Source organism: Malaya genurostris, chromosome 1 (genome assembly GCF_030247185.1).
Source record: "Malaya genurostris strain Urasoe2022 chromosome 1, Malgen_1.1, whole genome shotgun sequence".
Lineage (NCBI taxonomy): Eukaryota > Metazoa > Arthropoda > Insecta > Diptera > Culicidae > Malaya > Malaya genurostris.
The window spans coordinates 119,266,288-119,286,810 of record NC_080570.1 but is presented as its reverse complement, the minus strand read 5'-3'; the positions used below and the strand labels follow the sequence as shown (position 1 = coordinate 119,286,810).

General features: G+C 37.3%; 2 protein-coding genes across 2 annotated transcripts; one reads left to right on the top strand and one right to left on the bottom strand.

Annotated features, from left to right (window-relative positions):
* The first annotated feature begins 284 nt into the window (after positions 1 to 284).
* On the top strand, positions 285 to 19,780 carry LOC131425607 (glutathione S-transferase theta-1-like). Its single transcript, XM_058587628.1, has 2 exons — positions 285 to 708; positions 19,037 to 19,780. Exons 1-2 carry the CDS (start codon positions 591 to 593, stop codon positions 19,600 to 19,602), a joined length of 684 nt encoding a protein of 227 aa, XP_058443611.1. The 5' UTR covers positions 285 to 590; the 3' UTR covers positions 19,603 to 19,780.
* Positions 3,731 to 6,765, bottom strand: LOC131425606 (uncharacterized). Its single transcript, XM_058587627.1, has 4 exons — positions 6,603 to 6,765; positions 6,231 to 6,532; positions 5,524 to 6,110; positions 3,731 to 5,460 (listed from the first exon to the last, which is right to left on the bottom strand). The coding sequence occupies exons 1-4, from the start codon at positions 6,604 to 6,606 to the stop codon at positions 4,086 to 4,088; spliced, it is 2,268 nt and encodes a 755-aa protein (XP_058443610.1). The 5' UTR covers positions 6,607 to 6,765; the 3' UTR covers positions 3,731 to 4,085.
* Positions 19,781 to 20,523: the final 743 nt, after the last annotated feature.

Genomic DNA, 20,523 nt, shown 5'->3' with positions numbered 1-20,523 from the left:
ACCGAACCTCCGATAAATACCCCCAGGAGACTTCCATCCGCTTATCTGTGACCCACTTCCACCGCTGTGTTCTTTCGCGCAAACACAACAACTCTGAGCTCCATGCGTGAGTACCGGCTTGTTTACTGGGCGAGTCACTCAAATAGAAACCGGTAAATACGCGAAGCCTCTAGCAAGTCCATGACCGGGTGCGTAACTGAGTGACACGGCGTACGAACATCATTATGAGAAGAAAAAAAAGAAGTGAGTGCATAGCGACGCCAACAGAAGCAGCAATCGGGCCATCCACAACGCAGCAACACAACGGACGGCCATTCAGTCGAGTTTGAAGTTGCGCTTCAGGCGAACGGACTGCTCAGGTTCTCCTCCTTCGATACGGTGGAAACAGTGAAATTTTCGGTGGTTGACTACGTGACTGGCGGCAGGGAAGCAGTGTGGCACGGCGCAGTGTGATGTGGTGTGATTCTTGCAGAGGAGATATAATCTTGTTTGCATTCGAGTGAAATTTGAAACTTTTTCTGTCCAACTCGTGCTAATTCAACTGAACTCTTGAACCAGAAGAAAAGACTGAACTTCCAACAACAGTAACAATGCCTCGACCGGTAAAATTGTTCTACGATCTGCTTTCAACCCATTCCCGGGCCCTCTACATGTTCTTCGAGGCCACCAAGATTCCGTACGATCCGGTACCAGTTTGCGCTACCAAAGGTAAGTTCACCACGTCCACGGGCACACGGACTGTACGAATGTGGGGTCCCCGGTCCGTTGTTTGTGTTTCTTTGCGCGCCCTGTTGAACATGTTTTTGTGCAATCTGCATGACGGTGAATATCTCTGTGGTCGCGAAATATGGTGGTGGGTCGTAAAACCACAACAACGAAAAATTCCAGCCGAATGACGCAGCAGGCGAAGAATTTTGGATCGATTTTTATTCAGGTTCAATGAATGATCGGCGAAATTCTGTCGGTAATAGGTTGAAAACTAGAAAATTACTAATTTTTAATACTTCCTAAATAACAAAAAATACCGGAAAACCTTCGACTACATGTCATAGGCAAGATGCCACTGGAGCCAAATTGATTCGAATGAAAATTCCAAACGGCATACTATTGTTGCATATAAAAATTATTTAATCTAACATGGAATATTATCACCACAAATTAGATTATAAATTAGGGTTTATTCACACCCACAATTACGAACGGTATGCTAAATCGACAAATTAACCCACTTTCGTCTTCGGTTCCTTGGTGGCAGTACAGTGCATCGCAGCGCTCGCGAGCATCGTCTGGCCTCCTGAGGACTGGGACTGAAGCAGTGTTGCACATTAGCACGTCTTCTTCAGGCGAGTGGTTTCGAAGCACACCTCATCTTATGGGATCGAGTCAACCCGGTGTTTGATTTAGATGTTATAATCGATTCCCGGTAAGCCGTCGAAATACGACGCAGTAGTGCGTGCCGTACAAAACTTGTTTTACCAGAGAGATTTCAGTTTCTATGCAGTCATCCTATTAGTGGATGGAAAAATTGCATGGCATCTGATTGGAATGATTCATGTGGAGTTTGTAGTTTTGAGGTAAGACTACGTCTTTCTATACTCATTCAGCAGCTTCGCGTTCGAGAAAAAAGCATGGGTCAGTGTTCAATATAGAAGAAAATTCCACAGTACCATGTTGCATTATGATAGTTTCTTTCGCTGAAAAATATGCAAACTCGAAATGAAATAGCATCAAAATTGTATATGTTGCCATTTTGCTAGCGATTAGGATCGCCCGTTTGTCAAAAAGTGCGAACAAGATCATGTAAAAGGAGAGCCCTTCCCGGAAATTACTTCAGTATTGAAACAATCCACACTATGAGCAGTTCTGCTGCGGGACGTTCACAGTGCTAGTTTCGCTTCAAAAAAAGGCGAGTGGGTAATGTCAGAGACATAACAAGATATCATGAATACGAATAAAACTGATACTCTTTCTTTATACTTCCGAATATCAATCAGTTGATCGATTATTTGAATTATGCAAGCTTTCCCTATTTTCACTTCTAGAATTTGAAACGATACACCTAAACTAAAGTACAGGTTAGTTACATTGAACATTCTGACATACAATTAAATATTACGAAATAACCAGCATAGTTGTTTATGATAAAATAATGTTGGTCTTAAAAAAAACCTTTTATGAAGGCGTTCGTGATGGAGAGTGACGAGTTGAGTTCGAATCTATTCTGAGCCAATGTTATGCATTTTATATAGCAAATCAGCAGAAAATTCTACTACAAACTACAACTGGTTGGAAAATGGGCCGTATACAATTATGGTTCAAAGTAGCAACATGCAGAATTTTGATGTCGATTATGTCATTTTGGATTTGAATATTACAGTGAAAGAAACTATTAAAGTGCAGTACCGGATTAATTACTGGCATTCAGAAGGGTCAAATTATGTTATCCTCTAAAATATAAAACACTGTTGCGAATTTTGCACTGGAAACATTGCACAAAGCTAATCACGTTATCCCAGATTTGCACTAGAATGATGGTTTTAATTACCGATTTGCAAAGAAGAAATCTTTATAGTTCTTTAGATAATTAGAAGGGTTGATTTTGCATAATGTTCCCCATTATTGTCCATTTTTCGTTGCATTTTGTTCCAATGGAAACGACCAGCAGCAGGATGAAGCAATCGATCTTCTTTGAAGGGAAACTGGTTTTGCGATCTATGCGTTTGAGGTTTTGTACCACGCGAAAGGTCTGCAATTTCATAGCCGTCTTCTCATCCCGACGATCGAAGTCCAAATGAAAGTACAACCTGAGCGTTCAGAACTACAACTCGAAACCCAGTTCCGTCTGAAGCACTAGAGGAAATGAACGATTTTCATTCAAAGTTTACCTTTCATACTCGTTCAGTAGATAGCCAAAAAAAAGCAAACAAGCGTGACGAATTTTCCTCATAATTTCCAAAAGTTTAAGAAAACTTTGTTTTTCAGTTATTTATGGTTATCACATGCTGTTGAAAATTTAATCACAAACTCCTGATATCATATTTCCGATAGCTTGTAGAAACAGTTATGTTGTTGGGTTAAGTACATCAAAAGATAAAGTTCTCCCCGTTCTTGTACAAGGTAAATTTTGAAAAGACGCCCCATAAGTCGTATTCACGATAAAATAGACCCAAACACAAAACCTAACTACCAACCAAATCAATCAAACGGGTGCAAATCAAACCAACATTCAGCAGCTTCGCGTTCGAGAAAAATGTTCAATATAGTAAATTCCACAGTTCCGTGTTGCATTATGATAGTTTCTTTCACACAAATTCGAAATGAAATAGCATCAAAATTCTATATGAGCTATAAAAGTTACTTATTCTTTGAAAAAATATTTTGGTGCCCCAAAATACCAAACGAAAGCCAATATAATTAACCTTCACCTGTTTTGCGCTCGAGAAAAATGCACCGAAAAGTGTTCAATATTAATAAAAATTGCACAATTCGGCCTCTCCTGAAAGTCAGAAATGAATTCCGTGTGCTATAATAATTACTTATCTGTTGAAATATGCAAACATTTAGCTGCTTTGCGTTCGAAATGAATACGAGTATCATCTAGCTTCAAGCTCTTTTTAGTGTTTCCGTGTCGAGCCAAGCAAAGAGTTAATTCGATATATATCGGTTTCATAAAATCGAGTTTCAGTCAGAATAAGTGTCGTCACTAAAACATACAACGTCCAACTATTAGTATTGCAGGGTTGTTACGAAAAATTTCAAAATCAAAACGCGCGAAATCCGCGCGAAGTCGAACACTAAAACGCGCGAAATCCGCGCCAAGTTGAAAATAAAAACGCGCGATATTCGAGCGAAGCGTTTGTACCACAATTTTTATGCGCATGATACTTACCGCAGAACTTGCAAATCTACTTGAATATAATTTAAAAATGTCCATTAGTTTATCATATAAACACAATAAATAAATCAACATACAAAATCCCATGAAAATGATTTCGTTTTTATTCTATATCTTTTTAGATGTTCTTAGTTAGATGAATTGTAACAGTGAAAATTAAATTGCTTACAATTCTGTAATTTTGAAAAAGCTAAACAGACTTCAGAGAAACTAATTTTTTTGCTTCAATATCTTCTTGCTCGGCAAGCTTTTCCTTCTCGGAAAGAAGAATTTTAAGGTAGGCCACATCCGGATGATCTGATTTAATCTTTTTAATTTCTCTTTCAATTAAATTCATCGCCTCCTGCTTAGCTTTTGCTTTCTGAGACAGCGCCTTCTCTTGTTGTCGGATTTTACTCTGAATGTCTTTCTTTTCCTCTTCATCTTGTTTCCTTTGAGCATTTTCTTCTTCATTTCTTTTCTTGTCCATCTTCGCTTCGTAAGCCTGTCGTGCAAATTTTGCTTTAAGAATGAGATTTTTATCACAAACAAAATTAGTGACCATATTGTCGAAGAATAGCATTCCATTTATTATGTTCTTTGCATTATTGAATGTGTTTTCACCGAGACGGGATCTTCCATCAGACATCAATATTTTTGAGTGTGAAAATCTTCTTTCGATTTCCGCGTTAGAATGCGAAACGCAAGAACATATATCGAAAAGTTTTTGTAATTCCTGGCAACAGCTCTGCTGAAATAGCAATTTGTAGAACTCGAGGTCGGAGAGCATACAATCGAAGTTTTGTCCACTGAAGAAAACACTTGCCAGAACCACCTCCTCGTAAATTTTGGTTTTGTCAAGGTGGAAATTCACCAATTCGGCCAGCTCGACCAATTGCTGAAACGATTGCCCATCTTTAATTTTTTGGGGTTTCATAAAACTAACAAGCTTCAAAAAATTGCAAAGAATTTTTTTTTCGAACAAATAATTTACAAATGTGAAATAATGTTTCTTGACGCGTTGTTTGAATGTAGGCCACTGTACGGTATTTCCAGCACCATCACAAACCGATTTGTAAATAATAACATCTTCGTCGCTCAAGAGATCATCCTCCTGTAACCTTTTTTCATCCAGCGCAATTGCTATTTTTTCGGGATCGTAGAATCTCGTCAAAAACATTGCGATAAACTTATTAATCTTATCGTAAACATCAAACAATATAAAATCATTTGTTTCCAAAAATTTTATCAATGATTCTGCTTCTTGCGTTATTTCAATAATGAACATTATCTGTTCTTTTATATCAGGAAGGGTAAGTAATTTCAAAATTTCTTTCTCATAGAAACTGTGCTTATTCATTTTTTGAATATTTAGCTTGAGTTGTTTAAGTTGATCAAAATTTGCAAGTATAGTCGACGCAGCTGCTCCAAGAGATGCCCATCGCGTCTCGATGTGTTTTTGAAAACGTTTAGGTTTCTTGTTGCAATTTTTATGAAAGTTTTCCCATTTTGCAGGAACCTCGAAGTAATAAAATAAGTATTTTGCAAGATCCGAGACATCATATCCGAACTTCTTAACCGAATAGCTACAAGAATCGAAGAAATAAATTAATAGGGTAACAATCAAACTAAATGTTCTCTAATATTACCGGAAAGCATTGTGTATGGTATGTATTATGCAAGAATTGTTATAGATTAATCCGTACCCACGTTCTCTGATTAACTCGTTGTTCAACTTTCTTGAAAAAGATTTATTTACATTTGGTCCATCATGCCCAACCATAACTAAGAAGTCTGTACTCATATTATTGTTACGTAGAGCATCATTTACGTGCAACAGTAATACTTCCGCTGTAGCTTTACCTATGAATTTGCTTTCGAGATGGAAACTAATAAGCCTTTCGAGCTTCGGTGAATGGTACTTTATCAATATTCCAAGCTCCTTTAACTTATTGCTGGCTTCACATTCATCGAACAGAAGCGAAAAGTATTTCCCTTTGACATCATTTAAGAAAAGGTCTTTGAAATATGGTCCTATAGCTTCATTAACAAAATGAGTCATCTTCTGCCGATTCAGATTGAACCCTTTAAGGTCGTTTGGTGCGATGAGTCGCAAGATCTTATCGTCCTTTCCGGCGGAATTGAAGGACTCGTTTTTCAAAACAGCGTGTATCGTCCAAATCAATTCCTTCTCCAATATTTGCTCGTTAGTAGCATAGAGCCGAATTGTATTTGCCTGAATGAAATAATACATAGAAATTATAATTATTTCCAAAATTTCCTATTCAAAATATTTCTATAATTTTCTAGAGACGAGAATCATACTAGAATTTTCGTTCAATTAACATGTATATACCTCATTAGCAGGTTTAGTGCCAGGTTCATTTTGTTTAACAGAAGCTTCTCTTGTTGCTTTCAACCGTAACTGCTGAGGCATCGAGTTTATATTGGCTAATCCTTTATGTTTAGCACTTCGAGCATGATCTTTCAAAGCAGAGATTCCTCGATTATCGAACGTGATTTTCTTACGGTTGCAAATACGACAGTACACTTTAAAAAGTGTACTTTGGTTTTCTTCGTCGTATATGATGTAATCGGAGAAAAGTTGTCCGTTGGGATCCACCAACGTCATCCAGTTCCGATCAAATTTAGTTTTCCCTGAGAATGTAGATTAGTAAACATTGTTAATCATATGTACATATTTTTAAACGTTACAAATTATATTTACCCATTATATGATATCGATTGGAGAAAAAATACTTAAGTTGCGCTCTTTATTCGAATGACTAGAAAATAGCAGCTAAACTAATGAAAAATTTTTCACGCACATACTTCGCAGGGGTGCCAGGTCATTGCGTTAAAAAATCTGTGATAGACAAAATTTTATTAAATTTGAAGCTCAAGATGAGTTGGTGATCATAAACAAAAGTTTTGTAAAATTGCGAAATCTTTGAAAATCTGTGGAAATATGTGTAATATAGCAGAAATCTGTGTTCTTAGCCTAATTTGTGCAGGACTTTTGAAATCTACTAAACACAGATTTATCTGTAGACCTGGCATCTCTGGTTTTAAATCGCTTCAGAGTTGCCAACTGTTTTTTTTTTCTTCAAAAATCTGTATTTGACGGAAAAATCTTTCTGTACAATATCTATCTCGAAAAATCAAAAATCGACTCAGTTAGGATACTGGTTTTGTGAGCAAAGAAAAAGGTCGCTCAACCTAGTTTACCCCTATAAAACAAAACACAAAAACTGATAATCGGTATTCATCAGTATGAAAATTGAATCATCGGTATTTTAAGAGAGCATATCTATATTCCTGAATCGAGTACGAAAATCGGTATAGTTGGCAGCGCTGCATCGTTTACTTATTCAGCAATTTTTCAAAGCAGGGCTAATCTAACATTGATAGCGAATGAACATCGATGAATATTTCAATTTATATTTAGAAATTATCATATATTTTCAAGATAAATTTTTGATAAGTCGATAAACTGACTATTATGTTAAAAGTAGGTAATTTTTCCATCATTTTAAACCCAGCTTATATGCATACTTTTCAATGTTTTTTTTGCTGTTTCTGTAAAACCTTGTCATAAACGTGATTCCGCTGGAATTTTTCATGTCTTGGACTTTACATAAGCTACATCCATGACAAGATTTAACTGTTGTTGGCTCTAACTTACACGTCTAGTTTTCTTTCGAGTTCCGTGGTATCCGTTGAAAGGCACCAATAAGAACTCAATCATTAATACGTTTTTATTGAAACTTCCCTTTTTGGAATCCTAGTATCGGAAAATAGTATAGGCAGATATTTCAGATGGCTTGAAATTAGATTAAGTTATTATTTTAGTGCTATACACTTGAACATTTACGCACAATTGACATTTGAAAGTTTGCAGTAGGTCAATGTGTTTCAAAGAGCCGGAAATCAGAAGTACTGGGATAATATGTGTTGTAAATATATTAGAAAAAGATTATTTAGTTAAGAACAAAGTGCGTTGGCAGTGGCGTACCTGTCCAACGATTTACAAATTTCGGTAATTTATTGTTTTACACAGTAATTTGTAGAGATCATATTGTTTACCAAAGCATAACCGGCTCTACTCACTTCCTCGTGAAACTCGTAGATTCCGAAGAACTCGCAGTCTCTAGAAACAAAGTGTTCAGAACTAACATTCCTTTCATACATCAGTAGTACAGCCTTTGGTCATGAACGACGTTATTTTCGACGTATGATGAATGATTTGCTTCTCCCAAGTATCGTTTGTTGGTTCACAGTACATTTTAACTTTTGCGATCGATCACGAAATGCAACTACGGGTAGTCTATTTCAGCTCTGCTCAATAAGAACCGGAAACCGAAACTTGTTCATTTTTTTATATTCTTGTAAAAATATTGGACTTCTTTTTCCCGAACCTGATGAAAAACAATCCGCGCGAGATCCGCGCCACCCCATCAAAACTAGATCAGAAAACGCGCCAAATCCGCGAAAATCGCGAAATCCGCGAAAATCGCGAAATTCGCGCCACCGTAACAACCCTGGTATTGGTACCATCTGAATTCACGCCGAGAGATTTGCACTCGGTGCGGTTCGGCAACACTGTAGTGGCGTGCCTAGGAAAGTTGGCGCCCGGGGCAAAAAAAAAGATTTGTCGCAAACATCCAAAAAACCTGAACTCCATCTCCGGTAAGATGACTTGGACGAGCAAAACAAAAAAAAGGTCCCAAGGATAATTCTGCCGCCCCCTAAAAAACGTTGCGCCCGGGGCGAGTGCCCCCTTCGCCACTGCTGTAGTGGTAGATGTACTTAGTGTGCTGTTCAACACACGAGAACAGGTCAGAGATATAACCGAGAGATTGACGTAGGACTGCATTCAAGATGGGCATACATATTAACCATTTGATTTGGAAGATTGCGTTTATATTCTAGTAATCAGGGCGACAGTTTAGAAAAGTTTTCTAAATAAGTTATTTACGTTACTTTTGGAGTCCTGAAAGGTACCGTTAGAGGCTTTGGAGTCTTGGAAAAAAACTATTTGATTATGAATGATTACGTGCCAGTCAAAATCATTTGTAAGTTGTGAGTTTCAATATTTCATATATTCATATATTTCATAATTGAGCCCACATATGATATTTCAATTAAACAAACTATCGAAATTCTGTACGAGATTCATTTCTGGCTTTCAGAAGTGCCGAATTGTGGAATTTTCTACGATATTAATTTTATGAACATATTAAATTTATTCATTTAATTTATTTTTCTCGAACGCGAAGCGGCCAAATGCTAGCTTCATTTGCACACGTTTGATGCAAATTTCACACTGCGAAGAGTTCACAAAGTTAATCAATCAGCTATTCTAGATATACAATAAACTGATGATTTTTACCTCCGATTTGCAAAGTTATCGTAATAGTTCTTTAGACAACATTTAGAGCCATTAGAATGCCTCACGCGATGCAAAACTATCGAAACCCAGTCTCTAATCAAGATATTCAAATACTCAATAGACATTCATGTCAAAGACATATATTAAGACCTACCTAGACTAAATGATGCGCATAAACAACGCAAACCAGAGGATCAATACAGTTTAATTAGTAAGAAGTTATGTGGGCTCAATTAGGTTCATCAATTTTTAAATACCTTCCATTTATAGTTATAAAAACATTTCAAGTGAAATAGTCCAAGGCTGCCGATTCTCCCCTACCATTACTGACGAATCGTCACATAAAAAACCGATGCGAGATTCGGACGAATTGAGCTCACTACACACAACGGAAAAATCATGAAAAATTGCGTCTCCACTGATGGGCACGTCATGCGTAATTTACAATTTTTTGAAAAGTGCACCACCGCATTGTTTTCTGGAACAGTAAATAAGAAATGCCAAGCTCATTGATGAAAAATCCTGTTTTAATCCACCTAGTGGTGTAATAATGCTTTTCTCATATCACTCATGCCATCATAAACAATACTGTGGAGTTCTAAAAACAACTGTTCATTGAATGGAGAACAGGAAAGTTTGTTCGAACGTTATCTAGCCAAATCCCCCTAAAGTTCCGGAACTGGAAGTATTATCCACAACGATTCTGTATGAATCCATAAGTTTGTGAAAATCGATTTGGCCCACTTGAAGGAAAGTAAAGTAGATCCTTTTTACAGTTTTTGACCACTGTTTTTAATACTTCCGGAACCAAATTTCGAGGACCGGAATAGCAGAAGTTTGTTCGTATCACCAGCAACGAATGTGATCTACAAATCGGAACAATTTTGAACCTAATTGAAAAGAAATTTTCCCACTTTTGCTTCGTCGCTTTAGGTAATCGGATCCAGATAAAATTCCGGACCCGGAAGTCGGATCCAGATGAAATTCTGGAATTTTGTTTGGATTATAACACCTTCTACTTGAACTTAAGTTCATGAAAATCGGCCAAACCATCTCTGAGCAAATAGAGAACGAGTTTCATTTTGGAGTATACAAACACTGTTTTCGATGCTTCCGGAATCGAAGATCGGAAACCAATATAGCCTGAATTAGTTTGATTAGTTACTAATAATGACTAACGGTTGGAAAAAGTTTCGAGCTCAGCTTAGAATTATTTTCACATTATTGGCTTCGCCGCTTAAGGTGACGTTATACATTTTTAACACTCTTAACCTCGCAATTCCGGAATCAAAAGTTGAATTTGGATGAAATTCTTGTATGGTACCTAAGTTTGTGAAAATCAGTCACGCTCTATCTGAAGAAATAGTGTAAGCAATCAGCTTAGGTGTTGAGCTTCGTTTTCGTGCGTTTTCGGATTTGAACAAAGTCCGCTGTGTGCATCGTTTGTAAAGGCGAATTGTGTTTTCTTCTTCCGTACCAGCTCGTACCGGTGCGTACTGGTTTTGTATCGTCATTTTATATGTGGCGGTTTGATAGCTTTGTCACTCATCGCCCTGTAAACGTGGAACCGGAAATCAGATCCGGATGAAATTTCACAGTAGATTTTGAGATAATATGAGCTTCAATTTAAATCAGGATTTGTGAAGATCGGTTCAAGCATCGCTGAGAAATCGATGTAATAATTTCAAAACTTTTGGTTTGAATCTAGGACAGGACCTGACAATTGTTAATCCACTTTTAGGACCAATTTCGGACCAGCTCGTGATTGGTTGAAATTGACATTAGCAAGTACAAGTTGTTGAAATCAATATTACTGCAGGGTGGTAGAAAAAGTGTTGTCAGTATCGTCGGTAACAATGTAGCTTGATATTGGATATTTTATTTTTCGGGTCATCTTTTCAAAATTATTAATTTCAATAGGATTTAAGTTCAATTTGTTTTTAAGTCCTGTCAATGCGGAAAGTATACGAGTACATTTAACAATCACTGGATGATACAAAGAGAAAGCCTGAAATCACGAAGTGTGATATGGACGAGAATATTGATTATGTTGGTTGAGAATTGCACCGAATCTTTGGATACTTCTGTATGTTATTATTTTTCTCAAATAGAATATGTCGAATACTTTAGATAACATAGCTGCAAAAATTAATTACCCAAAATTGAGTGTTTTAGAAAAATTTTATTAAGCTGTTTCAACTAAACGTTTTCTTCAAAACAAACATCTGATCAAAATGAATCCAGAGCTATATTTTTGACCGATATAACATTTGTCTAAGTGTTTTCAAATGATAAATAATTGCATGTTATAAGGGGAGAAAGTTTTCAGAATGAATAATTATCTCTACTGGCAACAGTGATCGCGAGGCACTTATTATTTACAGCAGGGAGCAACCGGAATAAGAAGAGAAATATTTTTCTGGAAAAAGAAGCCAGTTGTCTGGTCCTGTCCTAGGTTTGAATCTTAGTTTGTGAAAATCGATCAACCCATTTCCGAGAAAATCGAGTGTATATTTTATACTTAATTTTTACATATTACCCTAATTTCGGAACTGGAAGTCTGATCCAAATTAAATTCAATAGCAGGCTATGGGACTATAAGATCTTTGTTTTGAATCTAAGTTTGTGAAAATAGGTCCAGCCATCTCCCAGAAAAGTGAGTGCATATTGATGACATGTCTGCCCAGATGCTCCTATTAACGCCATCTTTTGTAAAACACTGGAAATTTTATTCTTGGTCGGATACATTGAAAAATGAAAATTATTGTTCAACGTTCTGACCGCTATATCGTACATCTTACTAACATTTTTATATTTTGTTTAATTCCCTACATTGGACACAAAGATGTGCCTCACGTCAAAACGACGTGATACGGTTTTCAATCAACGATCTTTTGATCGATTTGGTACCATTATTGAGTTCACCGAGGATCATGGTTGCTGAATAATTGTATTGCAACTCTAACTCTAGTAATATAAAAACTTTATTATTAAAGTTCGTAATGTCGTTAAAGTGGTCGGATTGAGTTTTTCTAGCACACCTCATTCTGCGCTATGTTGTGACTGATACAAAAGACATCTAACAAAACCCGTTTTAATTTACGGACACAATTACCTCCTTATTCGTAAATAACAAAAAAAATCATAAATTGTTAGTGCAGCAATACTAGAAACCGTTCAACACTCAACCGTCAGAACTTGGAGCACAACAATTCAAGCAAATCATTTTTGAAGGCTGCCGGCTAATTTTATTCACCGGGTATGGTGAACGTTCTCAACGTTAGGATAAGCAAGAGAGAAAAAAAACACCAGTTACAAAGCCCATCGCAACCCGCTTGCTATGACTTCAGCAGACTACTTCAATTATCCATGCGAACGTTTGCCGACAACCGCTAGTAACTCGACATATTACTGGCCGGTGCATAACGACGATTTCACCCCACCGAGGAGTTTTGTAGAACCAGCCATGTTTGTTTTCATCTTCGGTCCTCTTTGAAGGTCAACTTTGTTTTTCTCGTTTTTGTTTGTTTTTCCAGTTCACAAAATTCTACCACTCGATTTGGTTTGCCAAATATACAGAGTGGGAACCCGTTTGGATCGAAGCAACACAGCACCACTACTACCATCCAAAATCGGCACTCATTTTGAGGAACTCACCAATAATCATCAGCGTCTCTCTCCGGGGTGAGTCTGCCAGGCGAAATATTCATACGTCTGGTGACCAGCTTTTGTCGCCTGCGGCTTAATCTTGGAAGCATAAACAAATAATATGCAGCAAAAGCAGCCTTCGGAAACGGTGTCCATACTGATGTGGTGTCGATTCCACCACACCACCTGCGTCCGGCGTGTGCGATGCAGTGACTTACTTAATATATATTCGTTGTTTTCGCAATCGACAGACAGCCAACTGAGCAACCAAGCGTTCGTTGCCGGTCGTTGTAAAATGATTGCTGATTACGATTCGAACCGGGGCTCACGGTGCGGTGACTTGACCCGAGCAGTTGTGGTTCGAATTTGTAATTAAAATTAGAAGAGAACCTTCGAAGTGCCGCCGTTGCCGTTGGCTGTTGGAGTTATAAATTCTGCAGCTGAGGAAGGGAAGGTGGAGAGATAATTTCATGATAAAATTATATATTATGTCTAATCGTGATGAGCAATTCCATGTCAAGGTGCTAATCACTTTAAACTTTGTCTGACCTCAAACAAGACTTAGCGGAGCTAGAAAACTTTAACAGGGGTTGTGTGAGATTAGCGGATTCAAGAAAATTTCTGGAAAGATTAAGCGATATGAGCGAGTTTATTTCGGGATTGAGTTGAATTATATCGGATAAGTTTTTCTAATGCACTAAGGAGGGCTTTGAGGAGAAAATGACCAAAATATAGGTCTGATTGCAGAACTGCACTCTAATGCGAATCAAATCCATACTGATTCTAACTGAAAGTAAAAAGCTGTCTTTAAATACTGCGTCATTACGTGTTTACGGTCAGCAAGGCGAGACTAACGAGAGCAACATAAAATGATCAGCCGCAGAACTGCACACGGTGCATTATTATTGAGGCTAACATTTCAGTGGAAAAAAATCGACTAGTTTTTGTTATAAACTTTTTTCGTTGAAAGTACATACCTTGCAATGTATGAACAGTTAGCAGTGAACATAATAACCTATCTTAGAACACAATTTCATCAAAATGAAAAGTGAAGGTAATTTGAAAAAACTACTAACTAACTAACTAACTACTTTACCATATTATTAGGATTCGATTTGGAAATTCGTATTGAGAAAATTACTAGTATGACACACACACATTTTTGCTGGATTTGTCATTTACCGACTATAACCATTTAAAAAAAAAAATTCTTAATCCCCCTAGTGGTGTGATTATGCCTTTCTCTTTCATCGAAACAGTCTCATTCAAATATTCGTTGCCTTTTCATCAAGATAATTTCTGACACTAATTTGGGCTAATTTTTGACACCAATTTATTCAGATTGATTTGAGTAGCTCACAAAAGAATGCTTCGGGATTTATGTCACATATTTGGCAAAACGTAACGCATGTAACGCCTTATGGCTCCTCAGGAAGAGGGTAGGGGGAAAGGGGGGAGTGATCGGATTCTTCGATTTGGATTTTGAAACGATCGAAGGTTTTATGAATATCGTTACAAATATTTGCAATCATTAAAAAAAGCCCAAAATTAATTATTTTTGCTACAAATTCATGTCAAAAAGTACTCACTATTTATGAATTTGTTTACTACAAAGTGTAATTTATGGCTTATATTTTTTTCTTTAAAGAAAACGAAAGTACGATTTAACATAACTAGTTCTTTTGGTAGAACTATCAAGTTCTGAGCGATTCTTTAAAATGAACGAGTTTGTCTATCTAACCCTAACACTGGCGAAAAAGTAACGCTTATAACGGCTTGTAACATTTATAACGTTAAAAAAGTAACGCTTATAATTTGCAAAAAAGTAACACATGTAACGCCTCATAATAACCCAATCTTCAAAAAGTAACACATTAAACGCATATAATTTATAAAAAAGTAACACCTGCAGCGCCTGGAACGCCTATAACTTACAAAAAAGTAACACTGGTAGTGCTTCGTAACGCCTATTACCTACGAAAAAACGCAAGTAACGGTTCGTAACGCCTATTACTTACAAAAAGTAACACATGCCACACATTTTACAAAAAAATAATGCATGTAACGCCTCATAACGCATATAACACCTCATAACGCATGTAACGCCTGCAATATACAACAGTAATTCATCTAACGTTTCGTAACGCCTAAAATTTACGAAAAAGTAACGCATGTATCGATCCGTAACACCTGTAACTTACAGAAGCGTAACGCCTATTACTTACGAAGTAACGCAAGCAACTATTCGTAACGCCTACAAATAACAGCAAGTAACGCTTGTAAACTACAAAAGGTAACATACAACGTATAACACCAGTAACTTACAAGTAACGAATGTAACGGTTCATAACGCCTATAACTTAAGAAAAAGTAACGCATGTAACGCTTCGTAGAACTTACAGAAAAGTAACGCATGTGAAGGTTCGTGACTTACACAAAAATAATGCTTAAAACGGTTTGTAACACTTATAACTTACGTTTGTAACACCTATAACTTACGAAAAAGTAACGAAGGTAACTCTTCGTAACGCCTAAAACATGCTAAAAAACACCTATAACGTTCGTGACACATGTAACGCTTATAATTTACCAAAAAATAACGCATGTTACGCCTCATAATAACTTAACCTTTGAAAAGTAACGCATGTAACGCCAATAACTTATAGAAAAGAAGCGCATGCAACGCCTATAACTTATAAAAGAGTAACGCTTCGTAATGTTTATAACTTACAAAAAAGTAACGTAAAATAAAAAGTAACAAATAAATAACGTATGTAACGCCTATAACATACTAAACAGTAATTCATTTAAAGCTTCGTAACACCTATTACGAAAAAGTAACGCATGTAACGCTTTTTAATGCCTAAAACTTAGGCAAAAGTAACGCATGTATCGATCCATTCCATTTATAACTAACGAAAAAGTAACGCATGAAACTCTTCGTAACGCAACAGGCGTAACGATTCGTAACGATTCGTAACGCCTTTAAATTACAAAAAGTAACGTTTATAATTTACAAAAAAAGTAACATGTAACGTCTCATTACACTTCAACTTTAAAAAAGTAACGCATGTAAAGCCAGTTACGCACGGAACGGTTCGTAATGCCTAGAACTTACGAAAAAGTAACGCTTCGTGATGTCTATAACTTACAAAAAAGTAACGTCTCTCAACACCTTAACCTTAAAAAAATAACGCATGTAACACCTAGAATTTACGAAAAAATAATGCATTTAACGCTTAACTTACGAAAATATAATGCATGTAACGTTTCGTAACGCCTAACGCTTGGAAAAAATAATGCATCTAGCAGTCTATAACACCTATAACTTACGAAAAAGTAACACCTCTTAACACCTTAACCTCAAAAACGTCACGCATGTAACACCTATAACTTACGAAATAGTAACGTTTCGTAACGCCTATAACTTACAAAAAAGTTACTCATGTAACGCCTATAACTTACAAAAAAGTAACACAAGTAACGCTTCGTAATGCCTAAAACTAACGGAAAAGTAACATACGAAACGCTTCGTAACACTTAAAACTTATGATACAATAATGCATGTAACGCCTCTCACCACCTGACCCTAAAAATTTAACGCATGTAACGATTCATAACAACTTTCACTTACGAAAAAGTAACACATGTAGCGCATCCTAACGCCTAAAATTTACGAAAAAATAACACATGAAACGGTTCGTAACACCTAGAACTGACAAAAAAGTATTGCTTCGTAACGCCTAGAACTCACAACCTAGAACCTTCTACTTTTTCTTTGTCATCCACCATCCGTTTTTCGATCACTAACCAGATCTTCATGCCGATTCTAACCCCGTCGTTTTCTCTGTCTTTCACCATCTTTTTGGTCACTAATTAGATCTACATGCTGGTTCTAACACCGTCGTTAGCCCACTCTCGTTTACCACCCCACCCCCTCACCAACCCTTATATAACATTTACCTATTCACTTTTTTCTTCTCTCTCACCTTTTAAGCAAGAGCGCTATTACCGCCCTGCAATGCCTAGTGTCCAGAGCTTAAAATTGTCACGCATTCTCAATGAAAGAAACCGTTCCAACAGTTTCATTTTCAATGTTTTACTGTCTCATTCGTAAATGACCGACACCAGAACAAACGAAGAGAGACGAAGCACTTTCGTTTCTCATCGAAAAAATGAGAGAGCGTAATTGCCAACGTCACTCTTTCCCCTGTGACAAGACGAAACCAAACTAACGTCTTCAGGTAGCAACAGCAGAATTTCAATTCTCATTCTTTCATCGATGTATTGAAAATCTGTGACGCTTGGCTATAAAAAGTGACTAAATTTAGGCAAATCGAAGTAATTACATCCCAGAACTTCTTTGGAAACCAAAACTACTACAAATTCGAACACCAACAGTTCAAACTTATTGTGAAATCTTTTTCTGTCGTTTTCAATTCTCACAGCTTTGGTTGAATATCGACACTGCATACTATGGGATTTTCACTGAAAACTGCAAATTACTGAAAGGGCAAATGAAAGAAAAAACACAATTTTGAAACTACTGTCCCGCTTATGTCATTGACTAGACATGGATTTCGTTCTCATAGTTTGCAAGCGAAGCAGAGAGTGACAGTAATTTCTTGTCATTTTCGTCTATTTTTCAGTCAATGAAAATGACTTTTATTAGCTCTGCTAGTGTCATCAACTAGTTAGAGATAGGGTTATAGATTTAGTTTTAATTTTTAGTGTTAAGCCCAAATGTATCTGTTGGATCATTGTAATCTGTTGATACAAATGATGAGGAGGTTTTATGCCTGCTGGAGAGAGAGATTGCCAAATTTCATCTCCATCGGGCTTTTCCCTGCTCCAAAATAAATGAATAAATAAATGAAAAACAGTAGCGAATGTAACGCGTATAACTTACGAAAATGTAACGCATCTAACGGTCCGCCACACCTTTGACCTACGAAAAAGTAACGCATGTATGCCTCATAAGACTTCAACTTTAGAAATGTAACGCCTATTACATACAAAATAGTAACGCATGTAACGCTTAACTTAGAAAAAGTAACACATGTAACACCTAACTTAAGGACTTAAGGAATATGCCGCACGAAAATAAAAGATCAATATCAATCGATGAGACTCCAACTGTTCGCTTAGCATTCCTCAAATAGAGCCGAGTATTTCTAATATTATTGTAACATTTCTGCGTAAAAATCTATTTTTTTCTAAATATTTTGAGTAAGCTAAAAACAAACATGTTGTAGCTGGTATCAAATGCAAGCTATTGATGAATAGAAATACATATGCTTGAACTTTTAATTACGTTTAAAATTATAACTTTTATTAGCTATGTCTAATTGAGGAACATCGCAGTTAATTTATTTTGTGAAAGAATTGTGCCTTAAATAATCATGAAATTTTCAGCATCGAATTACTAACGGCCGAGATATAAGTTCGGTCAAAGTAAGCGTTTCCCCTTTCACATTATTTGAACTTTTCTTAGGATGACGATTGTCTTTCACACAGGAGGCTATGGGAAACTCATATAATGTCACTGTTCATTTGAAAATGTAAGTCATATTTATTTTCTTTTACTTCGAGTAATCATTTTTGATTTTATAAGCGTTGTTGACCGGAATTCGTTTCGATTCAATAGCGGCCATTTTGAACGCTAGAGGAATAAATCAATATTAATATATGACCATATATTAACATTGAATTTATCACACATTGCTGTAAATTGCGCTCACCACCTGAAAAGCATCCAATCATCAAACTGTCAAACACTCAAAATAATGTACACACCTCCCAGCCGTCAACAAATCTCTCATTCATCACCCAAAGTCGAAGCGTGCGTCATTCCGTTCCGATTCCAAACGGTCAACAATAGACCGGTCAATCAACCTAAAAATGGTCAGTACGAAGTACGACGCAAAAACGCATACAGAAATTCGTACCCAAAACATGGCGTGTCTTGAACTTGAAGCGACCCCACTGTCCTCATGGGATGGAAGCGTCAACAAATAGAAACCTATTTATATTGCCAAGAACGAAAACATGTCAATATTTTTTGAATGCAATTAGTCTGAGTAGTCCACCGGAAAACTAACCTAATATTCTTTCTTCCACAGACGAGCACCGCTCGGACGAGTACAAGGAATGCATCGGTCGGTTCCAGCAGGTCCCGACCATCATCGATGACGGGTTCAAACTGTCCAACGGCATAACCATCCTGAAGTATCTGATCCGGGAGAAGCTCATTCCGGACCATTGGTATCCGCGGGACAGTAAACTGCGCGCCCGAATCGACGAGTATCTCGAGTGGCAACATGATAACGGTTCCAAGGCGTTCAATGCGTTCGTCCAGGAAAAGTGGAACCTTGGTCTGCACGACGAACGGTCCTCCGAGCAGAAGGTCGCAGAATATCGGCAACAGGTGGACAGCACGTTGAATCAGCTCGAACAGAACTGGATCGAACCGGGACGGTTCATCATCGGCGATCGGATCACGATTGCCGACATTCTGGCTGCTTGCGAGGTCGAACAGCCGAAGATTGTCGGTATGGATCCGTTTGAGGGACGACCCAAACTGGCGGCCTGGCTCGAGAAGGTACGTTACACAATGACACCGTACTACCAGGAAGCCCACCAGGATTTCTACAAGTTTACCGACAAGGTGGCACTGCGGCAGAACTGAACGTTTCCGTGTTTTGCTGGCTGGTGTTGTAATGTTAGACCTCTAGATGTATTATATACATTTTTCTGTTTTGTATTTCTGTAGATATTAGTACCTACCGGTTAAGATTCTCTAGTCGTAAGTGGTTTTGTAATGTGTCAATAAAATGGAAATGATTATTCCATACTCATGCTAAGTATGTAAGTTTGTTTCACTCAATGGCATTGCGCACCCGGCCAGGAGATAGAATGCAAAAGTTAGCTAATCGAGAGATTGCATGACCAGGTAAGTTGTCCCACTGTTGATGAATGATGCATTTGTAAAAGGGAATGAGCTCAGTCGTGATGCAATTGGATCTCGCCGGCTGATTCTATCTCTGAACGCGAAAGGTGCTAACACGAGACAGGGCAATAAATCATGAATCAAAGCTTGTCGACCTTGTGACATTGTGGGTAAGCAAAGCGGATGTTCGGTTCTAGTATTTGTTCTGGATTTGGAATTCAGCGTGTATTTTATTCGATTGGAATCGCAAATTGAATCGTAATTCTTTGTGAAATTATAGAGCTATTAGAAAACTAATATGTTGCTTACATTTCACAAAGCCAGATGCGTTTGGAACCAGAATCAGTCTGGGATCATTCCACTGAATAGCTTGAAGATTACTTTAAAGCTTGGTCATTTGAAATTCGTGGTGATCCGTCTAGACTACTGTCAAAACTAAATTCTAAATTTTCTTTTAACGGAATGCCCTCGCCATCCACTATATCAAACCCATTATGTCTAGTAAAGATGTTCTTAAGGATTGAGTGACCAACCCTGGTTGCTACTCCGTTACTGATCAAGATTAGCTGAAATTATACAGAGAATTTTTAGATGATCGGATCTGGAACTGGCAAATCATTCTTCAAAGTACATGGTCTGGTAACTATAGAATTCGGAACT

Coding starts and splice junctions, on each gene's coding strand:
- LOC131425607 (XM_058587628.1), top strand. CDS start 591: ATGCCTCGACCGGTAAAATTGTTCTACGATCTGCTTTCAACCCATTCC. Junction 709..19,036: donor ACCAGTTTGCGCTACCAAAG/GTAAGTTCACCA, acceptor TTTCTTCCACAG/ACGAGCACCGCTCGGACGAG.
- LOC131425606 (XM_058587627.1), bottom strand. Junction 6,111..6,230: donor GCACTAAACCTGCTAATGAG/GTATATACATGT, acceptor TATTTCATTCAG/GCAAATACAATTCGGCTCTA. Junction 5,461..5,523: donor ACCATACACAATGCTTTCCG/GTAATATTAGAG, acceptor CGATTCTTGTAG/CTATTCGGTTAAGAAGTTCG.